The sequence below is a fragment of the Phialemonium atrogriseum genome, assembly GCF_030411735.1.
Source record: "Phialemonium atrogriseum strain 8032-3 unplaced genomic scaffold QBC33scaffold_15, whole genome shotgun sequence".
Taxonomy (NCBI): Eukaryota; Fungi; Ascomycota; class Sordariomycetes; order Cephalothecales; family Cephalothecaceae; genus Phialemonium; species Phialemonium atrogriseum.
Genome location: NW_026848152.1, coordinates 139359 through 153788, shown reverse-complemented (window position 1 = coordinate 153788; position 14430 = coordinate 139359). Strand labels below are relative to the sequence as shown.

At 55.6% G+C, this 14430-nt stretch overlaps 5 protein-coding genes across 5 annotated transcripts; 3 read left to right on the top strand and 2 right to left on the bottom strand.

Annotated features, from left to right (window-relative positions):
* Positions 1-796: 796 nt before the first annotated feature.
* On the top strand, positions 797-3915 carry QBC33DRAFT_98288 (putative peptidase family-domain-containing protein). The gene is made up of 4 exons (XM_060433222.1): positions 797-1601; positions 1706-3443; positions 3519-3645; positions 3740-3915. The coding sequence occupies exons 1-4, from the start codon at positions 1236-1238 to the stop codon at positions 3834-3836; spliced, it is 2328 nt and encodes a 775-aa protein (XP_060282624.1). The 5' UTR covers positions 797-1235; the 3' UTR covers positions 3837-3915.
* Positions 3916-4426: 511 nt separating this feature from the next.
* Positions 4427-7106, bottom strand: QBC33DRAFT_540931 (nucleotide-diphospho-sugar transferase). Its single transcript, XM_060428113.1, has 3 exons — positions 6872-7106; positions 6745-6801; positions 4427-6681 (listed from the first exon to the last, which is right to left on the bottom strand). Exons 1-3 carry the CDS (start codon positions 6971-6973, stop codon positions 4600-4602), a joined length of 2241 nt encoding a protein of 746 aa, XP_060282623.1. The 5' UTR covers positions 6974-7106; the 3' UTR covers positions 4427-4599.
* A 1118-nt stretch (positions 7107-8224) lies between these two features.
* Positions 8225-8495, top strand: QBC33DRAFT_559730 (uncharacterized protein; the record flags this gene model as incomplete). Its single annotated transcript, XM_060429996.1, has 2 exons — positions 8225-8297; positions 8362-8495. The coding sequence occupies 2 exons, from the start codon at positions 8225-8227 to the stop codon at positions 8493-8495; spliced, it is 207 nt and encodes a 68-aa protein (XP_060282622.1).
* A 445-nt stretch (positions 8496-8940) lies between these two features.
* On the top strand, positions 8941-10211 carry QBC33DRAFT_588499 (uncharacterized protein; the record flags this gene model as incomplete). The annotated part of the gene is made up of 1 exon (XM_060431546.1): positions 8941-10211. The coding sequence occupies exon 1, from the start codon at positions 9252-9254 to the stop codon at positions 10209-10211; it is 960 nt and encodes a 319-aa protein (XP_060282621.1). The 5' UTR covers positions 8941-9251.
* A 51-nt stretch (positions 10212-10262) lies between these two features.
* QBC33DRAFT_540925 (ARM repeat-containing protein) lies at positions 10263-14078 on the bottom strand. Its single transcript, XM_060428112.1, has 9 exons — positions 13665-14078; positions 13443-13605; positions 13085-13252; positions 12345-13014; positions 11404-12278; positions 11201-11319; positions 11063-11142; positions 10838-10997; positions 10263-10723 (listed from the first exon to the last, which is right to left on the bottom strand). Exons 1-9 carry the CDS (start codon positions 13730-13732, stop codon positions 10351-10353), a joined length of 2676 nt encoding a protein of 891 aa, XP_060282620.1. The 5' UTR covers positions 13733-14078; the 3' UTR covers positions 10263-10350.
* Between the last annotated feature and the right edge of the window lie 352 nt (positions 14079-14430).

Sequence of the window (14430 nt, the reverse complement as noted above, 5' to 3'; positions counted from 1 at the left end):
TAACGGGGCTAGGTACTCACGTACTGTACTTAGGTATTTACACACCAGTGCATCCGTCTCCAGTGCATAGCAACGGACGCGACGCTATGACGATAAGAAACCATGATCTCCATCCCTCTGTTGTTTTGTTTGTGGTACTGTTTTATAAGAGCAGTGAGCCATCATCAAACGCGGATTGGACCAACATATTCGTCTTTCCGGTGTTGGTATCAAAGGTGTCGTCCATTAAGTAGTGGACTGCATAGTAGCTTCCAGTTATCCTCGGACATCGCTTCTCGACCACGGCCAGTGGCGTTATTCGAGGTGATATCATTGGTCATGACGACAGATCCGGAAGTCTTATTTTATAGCGAATAGCTTCCTGCGATCCATCCATTCTGTGGCTGAAGCGAGAGCTCTTATCGGCGGTAGGCCAAACGCCACATGGCGTTTGCGCCATGCCTATTCGAACGGCCTTGAATACGATCTCGCCAGAAAGGGGCCGCTAATTCTCTAAGCCATTTTGTCTCCTCGTATTACGAACATGAACATGTCCCGATGAGACTTCTATCATCTATTAATTAAATCATCCACGTTCCAGGAGCTGGTCCTGTTCTGCGGCTCCTCATTCCTCCATTTCCAAGTTTCGTGGCCACTGCTTCCAAGTTTGAGTTTTTGCGGTTATAGGTACCAAGCAGTGATGGATGGGATCCTTACAACTCCAGGTCCAGGAACAAGCTGCTCCACCACCAGCCACGACTTCAACAATCTAACCAACGACGCCTTTCTGCCACAAAAGCCGCTCTTGGTAGCCTGCCGATTGCTTTCGGTATCTTTGTCAACCCGGAGGTACTAGGAGGTACTGGGAGGTACAGAATAGGCGCCAAGTGCCAATTAACAAATCCGAAGCTGTCTTCTTAGAGGGAGGAGGAGGATACGTCATCGCAACGACAAACCCGCAATAGATCCACCTCAGACCGGGGAATAATACCCTGCCTCGACTCCGACAAGCTTGCGCTGCCTACCTATCCTCCTATCTTTTACTTACAGCCACTCCTTCTTGATCACTGTCTCCTCTTAGTTGCTTTTGTCTTCATTTTTCTAGTGGCCAGTTTGCATTTGCTACCTTACCTGCCTAACACTCACTCGTCTTGGCCTCTCATGGCAATATAGCCATCATCCGTCAATTCGAACCGCGCAGAGGAACGAACCTCAAGTCGTCCTCTAGCGGATCCCTGCACCCCAAAAAACCAACCATGGCACCCTCAATCTTCAACTTTAAAAATCTACGAAGACGATCGAGAGCCAGCTTCAGGACCGACCATTCCACAGATACCTCGAGCGACGGCAGCAATGGCACGGCTCCCACCGCCGGCTCTCTAACCCCTCCATCCGTTGCTCACCAGTCCGACTCGGCTATCAATCTGCAGCTGAAGGATCAATTGGACGCTCCCGCCACCCCTGTACGACCTACTTTGCAATCAGTCACCAACGGCAGCACGAACCGGCACAGCGTTTCCGGAATGGCCGGCCTGGGGTCACCAGTCCAGGCTGGCCGGGGCCCGGCATTGCCCGTCTCGGCCTACTCTCCGCGCATTACCAACGTGTCGGATAATTCCTGGGTGAGTTAAACTGAGGTTTACTCTTGCGCCCGCTTCCCGCTCATCCGATCATCTCGGAGCTGCGCCCTTGCGCGCCGGACATCAGACAAACTAACAGTGTGCAGGTCTACCAGAAGATCCTCCTCGTGTACGGGACAATAGGCGATCCGTCGCAACAGTCTCTCAACGGGAACCTTACCATCAGCCGGCTAGACGATGGTTTCCCACCAACCTACTGGCCGGTTAACGACTCACATTTCAAGGCATTGGTTTACATGCTGCCCGGTGCCAACAGGATACGATTTGATTTCTCCAGCCCGAAGCTTGCCAACAGCGGCTCTTCTAATCCTATCCACGCCTCCTACCTCACCATCCACATGCTCAACCCGACAAACTCACCGCCCCTTCAGCTCGCCATCCTGCTCGGAAAAGACTCACCGGGCACTTTCGATGCTGTCCCCGCGCGTGTCGAGCGAGAAGGCAATGGGCTGGACACGGCGATTCGGAAGTTCCGCATGGCCGCCTACCTGTGGCAAGCCTTCACTGCGGAGCAGATGTGTCGGAATAAGTTTGGAAGACGGGTCTTCCGATTTGAGGAGGAATGGACAACAGGAACGACCAACCAGCGAGACCGTGAGTTTGGTATGATGCGTGCCGAGGCCCGCGTACATGTAATCCGCTCGACCAAGACGGTCGCAGAGCTTCGGGATTTAAACCGAGCACAGCAAAACCCCAAGGCGACCGACAAGGGTGCCCTTTACGGCATCGCTGCCGACGCCGTGAAGGACTACTTCAAACCGCTTCCGGGCCAGAAACAATACGTGTCCGTCCTCCTCTTAGACTCTCACTGGGACACAGCTTCGAGGACCATCACCGGTCATGCAGCACTGGGGGGATGCGTGGGGGACCTGCAGCTTGCCATCTTCGGGTCACACTGCCTGCAGAGCTACCCCACCAGCTTTGAGGAGGTGGTGCCCGCCTTCAATGATTGCACGCCGACCGACACCAACCATGTGGGCAATGACTGCAACGATGCTGGAAGCTCTTGGGAAGCCGCCAACATTGGAATTGGTGCTCACCTGCACGAGACGGGACATTTGCTCGGCCTACCCCACCGGGAGAGCGGAGTGATGCTCAGGGACTACGTCACTTTCAACCGGACATTTGTCACCCGCGAGGCCTACTCGACGAGGACAAAGTCAAAGGGCGGCAACGTCTCCCAGCAAGACGAGTGTACCTGGCATCGTCTAGACTGCCTGCGGTTCCGCAGCCACCAATGCTTCCGGTTGCCCAACGACCCACCGCTCAATCCCGACGACAGCGTGCAGGCGTGGCCGGTAGAGGCGGGGAATCTCTTGGTGACGGCCGCGACCGGAATCTCCTACATAGAGATCTACGGCGAAGGGGATGACGTGTGCCACACGTGGGTTGAATACCCTGCCGAGAACGGGTCCATCCAGCGCCAGCTATGCTTGACCGAGGCCGACCTGCGAAACCGGCTGCCCGAACCCAAGCGCAGAGGGATGGTCAGGGTGTCTATCAAGTCGCATGGTGGCGGCAATTTGGATATCGAGGACCTCAAGAAGTCGTGCTCGAAGGAGGCATCTTTCAAGTTGCCCAGCAACCTTCCCGGGATGGGCAAGTCGGCCTATCGGGGCAAGCAGCTCGGCCTGTCGAAGATGGAGGGGAGCCAGCCCCACGAGGTGGTGTTCACGAGCTCCGTGCGACAGGACAGGGTTCTCTCGCGCATCATCTTCTACCACGGCTTCGCCGTTGACGGGCTCGAGTTTGTCTACGACGATGGCTCTCGCCAGCTGTTTGGGAAGAGGGGAGGGAAACAGGGCGGAGATGCTTTCGATATGGGTCAGTAGTAACCTCTTTTTGGGCCGGACCGCTCCAGGAGATTGGGCACGCTAACAGAAATTGCCCTGGCTATAGATATCCGTCGAGGGGAGTACATCACCGGCTTCTTCGTCAGAGCCGGCTTCTGGATCGATGGTATCCAGGTCCTGACGAGCCTGGGGAGGAGATCTCCCATGTTTGGTAACACGCACGGCGGTTCTGCGTAAGCGTCATCCCTCCTCCTGCTGCATGCATCAGGCTTGCGAAAAAGAAAGGCGAAGAAAGTATCCGTACTAACCTTTTCCCTCCGTTCGCAGGCATTCTCTGATACCCCCTAGAGGTTACACTATCTGCGGTGTGACCGGATCCTGCGCCGCTTGGGTTGATGGCTTCTCTGTGATTATTACTAAATAAATAAAAAAGGGGTAGGGGCCGCCGTCACCATGACCATAAACGGCCAACGATTCTTGCATACGAATACGGAAATACATACCACGGGGTGTAGAGCATCTTAGGGCAGAGATGCCGGGGAAAAAAAGCAGGCAGGCTGGAAAGATGCCCTAAACATAATGCTAGTTTGTCCAAACCCCGTTCTTTTTGTTCTGCTCGGCAGGATAGGTAGTCTGTTCGGGTTTCCACTTGATACCGGAGGACTCCGGGTCCGTTACATGGGGTTGATTTGTTTTTGGCTTTTTTATGTCCAGTGGAATTGCTGGACCCTTAGGGGATAGATAATACATGGTAATCGGTGTCGGGTGGGAGGACCCATTGGAAATCGAATACAAATACGGTCTCGATACAAAGTAACGAACTTCACATCTTAGTTTGGTGCGGCAGTGGCTTGTGAGGTGTAGTTGACGTTCCATACTTGCGGGCACGAACTCAACGGCTCTGGGGAGAGACATCACGTTTCTTGGCCAGATGAGGTCCGCCCAAAACAAGTGATGACTTGCGTGTGATTCTTTACGACAGCCGAGTAGATATCTACATAATATATGCACTGTCACAGGTGGCCAATCGAGGATTCATTAATATCAAGCAAGCCAGCAGGTTTAAGAGTAAGCCACTCCACTAAGATGGAGCCAGAGTGATTTTACATTGGGCCACTTGCTATATTCGCCAGTCCCGCGGCATCGGAGGCATCTAAGACGGCCATCTAACCAATTCCAAGCGCCATTTAGTCCTCACCGTCGCTCTCGTCGCTGTCCTCCTCGTCCGCATTCTCCAGCCACTCGACAAGGACGCGACACCTCTCCTTGACGGCGCCCATGCTGTCGCCCTCGGAGGAGCGCCTATCAGCCCACCAGGCCAGGATCGCGTCTTCCTCGACGACGTCCTGGTTGTACAGCTGCTGCAGCATGGCCGCGAGGAGCGTGCCCGCCCGCGCCGCCTCCAGGCCCCTGACGCCCAGCAGCGCCTTCTGGGTGGCAAGCGCATACTCGACCTGCTCCGTCTCGGACCCGCCGATCCCGACCTCCCTGATGAACTTGACGGCGCCTCTCTTCTCCATAAATGCTCGGTCTGCCGCCTTGGTCGGCTCGAGCCCCCCGTGCTCCGCGGTCAGGAGCTCGGCGGCTCGGCGGACGAACGCGACGGCGACGGCCCGACGCATGGATTGGTCCGAGGCGTCGTTGGCGAGGCGCAGGCCCATGAACTCGAGCTTGGCCGAGTCGAAGTCTGAGGTGTCGTCGGCGCGTAGGGCGTCTAGAAGGCCGTTGACAGCGTCCACGTGGAATGCGCCGGATTTTGTGATTGCGGCGCCAGAGTCGTCCGAGGCGAACGAGGCGAACGAGGAGAGCCGGCTGCGGGTGCTCCTTGGGTCCCTTGCCTGGAGCGACGCAACTTGCGAGTCCACTTCGTCCGAGTCGGCGGAATCGTGCGAGGCGAAGGTCGATATGGAGGACGTAGAAAGGTTGAGGCCTTCGAGGGAGTAAATGAGGCCTCGTTGTAGAATCGAGGGATCACCTTCGTCCACGTTCTCCTCTTCTTCCTCGTCGTCGTCGACGAGGCCACTGTAGAGCGCACCTCTTCCAGCCTGGCCGACGAGTTCGGTGTCTGTCTCGAGGGGCTTCCCATCCTCGGCGACCAGGGAAAGCACAGGGGCTGGAGTAGTGGCTAGTTGGATTCCATCTCCCACATGGACACCAAATGAAAGAAGTGATGCCTCTGGAATGGAGGAGGCCTTCCCTACGATGACTGAGTTGCCCAGCACCGAGCGATGCACTGAAGCACCGTCTTCGATGACTACAGCATCCCAGATGTAGCTGTTCTCAATATTGACGTTCTTGCCAATCGTGCACCTCCGCCCAATTATGCTGTTTAACACAGTGCTGCCATTTCCGAGGCGTGTCCCCCTACCGATCACGGACTTCGTAATGTTGGCGTCTGGTGCAATCAGCACGCCATCCTCGAGGCACACACCTCGTTTTGACAACTTGTACGAACGGCCCACAACCAGATTGGAGTCCGGTACTAGGGGGTAGGTCCAACGGCCAAGGATATCACGACTCACAGCATCATACTGTTGGAGGTTGTGAGCTCGTGCGGCATACCCCTCGGTGAGGATTTCTGCATGTATTAGCTTTCCATTCAGTTCCCAATCTTTCAGGACACCGTGCAGGAAATTCTTCCTAGGCAACTCGTAGTCAAAACTTTCGGACCACAATGCCAGCACGTCCGGTGTGCAGATGTCGATCCCACAGTCGATCAAGTCGCTCCGGACTTCGAATTCGGCATTGTCGAGAATTGTAGGATCCAATGATAAGTAGTGATCGCTTTGCAGAGGATGCAACTCTTCATAGTGCAGGCAACGGCTAGTGGATGGCTCGACTACGAATACCGGCGTGATTCCGTGTGATTTTGTCCGGTGATCGTCCTCCCCGGCCGAACGCAAAACCATGGTCATGATGGCGTCCCTGTTGGCCTCGCGCCTCGCGCGGTGCTTCGTCAGGACGGCATCTAGGGGCACGTTGGCTACCACGTCGCCGTGGACAAGCACAAAGTCGCCACCGATTAGGCCTCGCTTGTCGAGGTCCCTTAGGAAGTCACCAACGGAATGCGCGTCTGAGACCCGGATGAAGTCGAGAGAAGAAAAAGGCGAGAGCTTGCCGGTAGGGCTCCACCTCGGGGACTCGTGGATGTAGGATTCGATTTGCTCAGTGTGGGCGCCGCAATATATAAAGACCTCCTGGACACCGTTCATGGCAAGGAATTCGAGGGTATATTCGATTAAAGGGGTATTTGCCAGCGGTAGGAGACACTGTGAGGGCGGTCAGCAGGCCCATCTCGAGGATAGGAGGCGCTGCAAAGGGAAGCAACTCACTCTTGGCTTCTCGAGTGTGAATGGCCTAAATCTATCCTGAAATGAGTCTGCTAGGATCTGATGGGAGATCACTTGTCAGCATAGGAGGCCGGGAGGATCGGCGCGGCAACATAAGAGGATCACGTACAACAGCCTGGAGGACATCTTCGGTCTTTTCCTCAGCGGCGCCCTTGGCACCCTTCTTGCCCTTGCCGGCAGCAGCGCCCTTAGCACCTTGCTTGCCTGACATGGAAGGAGTAGTCGGTGAGTAATTGGCTAAGATATTATGGCCTAGGCTAGAGTTGTCAAGCAAACCCGGCTGGTATATCGTATAACGCTCTGTCGCATTCGGAAACAAATGAGTCAAGCCTCAATTGAAGTACAAAAATTGGTGGGGTCCGTTGCCAAGCCCAAGTTACCTGCCTAGTTGGAGGGGCGGCTGAGCTTGTTCCTTATCGATAAGCAGAAACAAAGCAACTGCTCTCGATGGGACTGAGTGGCCTCAATGATATGAGGAGGCACCTCTCCTCACCACCTAGGTGACAATCAACTATGACACATGTCTCTGCCAAAGGAGCACTTATCAAAATACCGAGTCGATTCGCATCAAGTACAATTTTTCCTTCATAATACGTCAACCATGTCTATCTGCACCCTTACCTTTTACCATCTCCTGGATGCCTGATCACGTGCAACCAGCCCCATGCCTAGAGAATCAGAAACCTGCAGCTTCACAGACATCATCTCAATTAAGACTGGAAACGGACTGGCTGTCTAACTTGTCTGATTTGCGTGCCAAGACAGACAGGGTGCTCCGACACTCCCGTCAACCTGCATTCACATTTTGAGGTCCAGGCGAAGTTCAGGGATTGTGCTTGGCTCGCGGGGGCCACTGTAAATTTAAGCGGCTGCGCCGTCACAATGCGCGTTTCAACCCCTGGCGGTCCAGAACACGTCGCTTCCTCGTACCCCAAATCATTGCTGGATTGTTTCGCTGTCAGGTATTCAGGACCGAACAAGCTTAACTCACTGGCGTGGGTTCCTGCAGCAATGCCTGTTAGTCTCGGCTGGAAGCTGTCTTCCCGAGTTTCAGCCACCCTTCCTTCCTCAATTCACCCCCCATAACCAACTTCGTGATGAGGGCTGGCCAGTGACAGTCTTCGTCCGAAAGCATGGGGGCAGTCGGGATTCTCATGCATGGCGTCAAATCGTAGGGATAGTATGGTAACTCTTTGACGATCTGTTGCGCGGCTTCGTTTCGGCTGAAGCTTTGAGGCCTGTCCATCAATCACCTCCAACCCGGGATCCCCACGGCAGGAGGAGTGGTACAAATACCATTTCCCCCCAACCTGTTGGCCTCTGACTCCTGTTCTCTCCTCTTCATTCCATTCGCCTTCCTCTATTTTATTGCATTCAGGTATAACGTCTCGTCGCCGGCCGACTCTCAAAGCTAGTTCCGTCTCCCACACGAGTTGAACTCATCCCCAAACAATCCGCAAAAATGAAGTACACACTCATCAGCCTGTTCGCTCTCGTCAGCGTTGCCCTCGCCATCAGTGCTGAGGAGCACAACGGTAAGCACAGGAGATAGATATGGCTCGTGAAGATTGTACATACGGACTGACACCTGTTGTCAAGACTTCATCAAGAGACAAGCCAACGTCCAGAAGGGCGTTCCGGTAAACGTCGCCGCCATGACCGACCAAGCAGGCAACGTCATCCTCTTCGACACCAAGGGTGTGTACAAGGACGCTTCCGCCAAGGGCCTCTGAGTGCTCCTCAACCCAGCCGGAGATGGTCAAGAAATGGGGGACGAGTGGCAAGCCATGAGCCTTAATTAATGGGCGTTGGGCTAAGGACACTTCGCCTGGCTAATCCCGCCGTTGAAGTCGTCAAGAGAAGTCAGGCCGTCAAACGAGGCTCAACATGTTGTGTTACAATGGGATAGACCTTGGGATGATGGATGCAGCTGGCTTCTGCTGTGTCCTCGGGGCAGATACTTTTTTAGGAATATACCTTTTTTGCGGTCAACACGCCGCAACGTTTGCATTGCGCATCTCTCATTCCTTTACTTGTGCCAGGACAGTTTCGTCTGTCTGTGGGATACCCGTAAGCTCACCCGTAAGCTCTTGAAAGGAGGTGAACATGTATCTCTGACGAACGCGTGCCAATTCGTGTAAGTTCTTATTACATAAGCAGTCCATACATGGATATCACCTTGATGTTGACCTCAACCACCGCCATCACTCAAGATATGGGATGACTCTCTGTAGCTGGTAACAAAAGAAGGACCGGCCACAACACCAATTGTGAATCCAGTTTCCGTCATCATCAATCTGGCCTTTCACGCACCTGTCTCTTGTGGTCACCTGCTCATATCCGACAACCAAACAACAAAAGAAACACAGCTTGCCCGTTGGCCGACAACTCTACAACTCTACAACTACAACACCCAACAATAAGTAACAATAATAAACGAACAAAAAAAGAAAAAAGAAAGCCACAACACCCATCTCCTCATAAAACCAATGGCCCACCTCCCCCCTAACGCAGCAATATTCTCCCCCAGCGTGGCCCGCGCCGCCGCCAGCGCCGCCAAGGACTGGAACTTTGTCGACAGCTGGCTGGCCGCGCGGTTCCGAGGCCGGGCCCCGCCGCCCTTTGAGCGCAACCCAGACACCCTGCGCGCCCTCCTCGCCTTGGTGGCCCTCAACGAGCCCGCAGACGAGGAGCGCGACCTGCTCGCCCGCGCCGAAGCCTGCGCCCTCCGCGACGCCGAGGCCTGGGATGCGGCACGGGACCGGGACCGGGACCGGGATCGGGATGTCGAGACTGATCCCTCCGCCCCCTCCTCCGCCGCCAACCTCCTCGACGACGTCCTCGACGCCATAGAGGACAGCCTCTCTCGCGACGGCCGCTCCGCTCTAGACGCCCTCGCCAGCACGGCAGTCGAGCTGGGCATCGCGTACCCAGACGCGCCCTCGCTAGCCTCATCGCTATCTCGCCTGCAATCCCAGACCCTGGAGCTCGACCGCGCCGCCGGGCGGGTCGCCTCCCTCCGGCGGCACGTCGACGCCTCGACGACGCGGGCGCACGCCCTCGCCTCGGAGCTCCGCGGGGAGGCCTACCGCTCCCCCGCCGACCTGGCGCGGAACAATCTCGACGTGCAGCGGGCGCTCAAGGCCGCGGCCGCGCGCCTGCCCGAGCTGGAGGACCGCGTCGCCTCGCTCGCCGCCGCCGTGGGCGGCGGCCCGAGCCCCACGGTCGAGCAGGTCCGCCGCGAGGAGGTCGAGTACCTGGATCTGCTCGCCCTGCGCAACGAACTGGACGCCAGGGTCAGGTCGTTCCGCGGCCTGCCCCCCGACACCGACGCCGCGCGCCGGGAGCTGGAGAGCCTGCGCGACGAGCTCGCGCGTATCACCCAGCGGAGAGACGCCGTCTTTGAAGGCCTCGTCGAGCGGGAGACGCCGAGGAAACCGACGCGATGATTGGCACGTGTTGGTACCAATACACGTGCTTGTTGGCAAGCCAGGTCAAGACCGGGATTAATAAGTCTACATTACGTTCCAAATATTACTAGGACTATGTATGCTACACTTGATAGATCGACAATCGCCTGGGATAGCGCTATTGTTGATTCCGCTTTCCTCGCCCCGAAACCGCCCCTCCGAGTCTCCCGAATTGCCTCCCCAGCCCCGATCGCGGCTTCACAACAGGCGCGGCGGGTGCTGGCGGATCCTTCGCAGGCATGGGCTGGCTTGCCGGGGGACGAGACGCATCCTTTGCCTTCATCTCGAGCCCGTCGCTAAGGCGCAGATCGCCAACTCCAAAAGTCGGCCCGTGGTCGAGGTCGCCTCCTGGCCGCTGGGCCCGTCTTGCTCGTTCTTGGACGCTGCGGAACTTCTCCAAGAGCTCGTTCCAGCGAATAATGCCATCCTCGCGGCCGCCCTTGAGTCTGTTAGGTCTATCAAAGCTCGAACTACCTGGCGTCGTCGCATTGCTATGTGTCAAGCTGTCAGTGTCTGAGTTATATTTCTCGCAGGAATGGGTGGGTGAGAGAGTAGGCGATTGCCTTCGAGGGTGAGGCGCGTGAGGAGCAAGGGAAACGACGTACGGTCTGGGCGCGATGTGCAAATATCCTATCGAGCTCACGCTATTGAGGCGGTTCTTGAGGGCTGCGAATGCGGATGATTGGGGGAGGAGCATCAGGAGACCATAGAGACATTTATAAAGATGTGGGTATCTTTCTGGCTCGAGGAGTTGCAAACGCAGGTCTACCAGCGTGCCCGTTAGCATCTAAGGCGGTAGCTGAGAATGAATTCGGTCAAACTGAACCTACATGTAAATACGGGCGATTCGAGAAGCTGGACCAGCTTGTCGATCTGGATCAGGATATTGACCGTCATCTCAAGATCAGCGCTAGAAGCACGTTAGTAATCCAACGAGCCGTGTGACGCAAAGGAGGGGGCTGCCAGACAATATCAGAAGAAGGTTATATGCTTGTTCGTAAGCCTGGGCAAGCAGGCACAGTGAGAACGTAGCAACGGCATTATAGCACCATGACCGAAAAAGTGCCACGAAGAAGGTTTGGCCGTCCTGAAGGTTCATGATTAGCCTTATTGTGCCTGGGAAGGGTAGGCCGGGATGGACGTATGGGAGAGAGGGAGGGGCGAGGCTCACCTTCGTTTCTAGGTTCCTAAGTCGCTTGCGCAGCTCAGACAGCTCTGGTGCGGTGATGAGGTTATTGTTGAGATTCTGCACCATTATGCTAGCAAACTCGACATCTTCCTCCTTTTCAATGCAGTCGGCAAGGGTTCTATAGATGCGCTCGGCACTAAGGCTGACACAGAGCTGGCGGATGATAAGGTTACCCCGTGTCTCAAGCAGCTTCCTGTCAGTAGCGAAGAGCTGGAGGAGGTTAACCATGAAGTTTGTGAAGTAATCGTCTTCACTGTTTCTCGAGATCTGCGAAAGGAGCTGTAAGTCCTTTGTGACGACGGCCTCTGCGGGATCTGAGAGAGTCTTGAGCAAGGCCGGAAAAGTGCCATCATTGAAGGCCAACACTTTACGGGGAGCTTTGCGATGCAGCATAATCAGCCACGTCAACGCAGCTACACGAGTGGCCTCGTGGTCGTTCAAGAAAAGCAAGGTCAGCGAGTTGACGGCGGCTGCGTAATCAAGGTCGGCCTCCGTGTGAGCAGAAGGCGCCGGTGATGGTTGTCTTGGGATGGCCCTGCCTTGGGCGGGTGTAGGACTCCGCACCTCGAGCTCCTTGGAACTTGACAACGAGGCTCGATTGCTCGACACGCCTTCCGGACCGGGTATCCGCGACAAATGCTGCATAGTGGGAAGCCCCGGTTCGTCGGAAAGCGAGACGACATAATCCATGAGTGAGGTGTTGACTCTCCCGGCTGCCTGGCGTATCGACTCGACACCGCTAGCCATCGCTGGCAGCAGATGAGCGAGTATTTTGGGCGTGAAGGGAAGCACCTCTTCGGGGCAGATATCGAGAAACTCGACAATCCAGCGCAGGGACTCGAGCAAACCGTCCTCCTCTACATTGTTTCAGCAAACATGCATCTGGCGTTCCAATGGGATAAGTCAATCAAGCGGCGGCATACCTAAGGGGGAGTCGAGGGTGGCGGTCAATATCTCGAGGATTGCCTTGTAGTTGATCTGCACATCTTGTCCAGGGACCCAGTCATCCTCACTACTCGCATCGTCCTCTTCGTCCGCGGCAGCTGAATCGACCTCGTCCCCTTCTTCAAGTGCCGGCTGCACGCTACCGCTGTCGAGGGAGTCCTCTCGCTTGCGCTTCCCATCGCCCTTGGACTTCTTACTCTCAGCAATCCCCTTCTTGACACGAGATATGCGTTTGATCTCGTTCAAGAACCTATCCAGGCAACCCTGGGTTGCAACATGGACGTCTCTGTTGGCATCGCTCAGAAACCTTAGCAGTCCACCGAGGAACTCGGGCAGATAGGTCACAAGCTCCAGGTCCGGGATGGAGTCCAGCAGGACAATCCAGCCAACCAAAAAGGTTCTGGCGAATGGGTTGAGAGCGTACATGCGCTCCTTCAAGAGCGGTATGAAGCGCTTCAAGGAGAAAGCGGTGGGAAGGTCGACCTGACGATCGTCGCTATGCTCCTTATCACCGGCAGCGTCATGGGCACTCTGGACCGACTCCAAGACAGAGACATAGGTGGCGGCCGACTCCGATACAATGTCCTTGATGAGCCGATCGAGGAGCTCGGCACCATTCTTTACCGACAGCTCCGAATCTGCGCCCAACTGCAGCGGAGGGTCGACGAGTGAGCCGGGCGGAACCCTTAGAGGCAGTGCAGGAGCGGGAAATACGTACCTTGCAAAGGGCATCGAAGATGTGGTTGAAGTAGATTAGTATTTCTCCCTTCGCAACCTTTGCGATGTTGTACATGGCCTCGCATGCATAGTACCTAACTCGGGCATCGTGGTCGGCAAAGCAGGCGAGTACGGGAGGCACAATAACGTTGAGATATCTCGGTAGTTCCTGGGTGGCAAGGACAGTGAGTGAGTGAGTACAGTGCATCGCATGTGATGACGCGGCTTGGTATAGTATGGGGACACGGTGTTATACGGACGGGGGAAGCACACGCGGAGAAAGAAGAGGGCGAACATGCGAGCGCAACAGCAACAGCGAGGGTAAGGCGGAGGCGGGGCCGAGAAGAATGGAGACTTACGGAGCCGAGGGCAATAGCCGCAGCGGCTAGCCCTATCAGTCCGCCATTCCGGGCATGAGGTTGGTGGACGGCGTAAGCATATTCATTGCAGAGCTGGTCGATGATAGCCTGGACCCTTGCGTAGTCCTTGGCGGTCACCAGGTCACGAATGGCCCGTTCAAGTCTACAGCCCGATGTGAGTACGAATGTCCAATGACTGGGGTTTTCAAAACGATCACATACTCGAGGGCGCCATGCTTCCGCTTATCATAAAGCTTGTCGTTGAGAGCGCGCTGGATGTTGGTATCCATGTCGATATGCTTTATACGTCCAGAAGGGCATACTGCATAGGGAAGACTTCAGTTCAATGACGGCTCATTCATACAAGGAACCGGGGAATGGCAGAGCCGGCGAAGTCAAGTCTCGACTCTCAACATGGAAGTCTAACAGCGACCGAGAGTATATTCGAGGGAAGAAAACAGCCAGCGAAGAAGTTGAACCAGATGCTGAAGAGCTGCCGCCGTATAACTCGAATGTATTCTCAATCAGCTAACCAACGATGAGAAGGTCGGGTATTGAGAGCGCTCTTTAACAAGCCAGGTTAGCGGACGACGAGCCCGGCTGGATGCTTGTGTGTGTAGTGGAGTTGTGGATGTGGATCGCAGCTTCTCCAATTCAGCACTCCACTGGAAGATGCTGCAACTTTCCCCACGTGAGAGCGCCTTGTCTAGCCGCAGTAGCGGCACTGATAGCTGCTAGCGCCGTGCATCCCTTGGACTCACTCGACTGCAAAGTGTAGGTACTTTAGGTACCGAGTTGCCCATTACATCATTGAGGCTAAAGCTCTCGTGGGCCAAACAAGTTTGGACAGCACCTGAGTAGCTTCACTTATTCTCCTTCTACCTTAGAAGGTAGCTTCCGAGCCGTTGCCGCCCGCGCCTCCATCCCGTCATGGATTCCGTCCCATCCATTATACACTAGATTTAATGTGGGCGCTGAGCCGCAACAC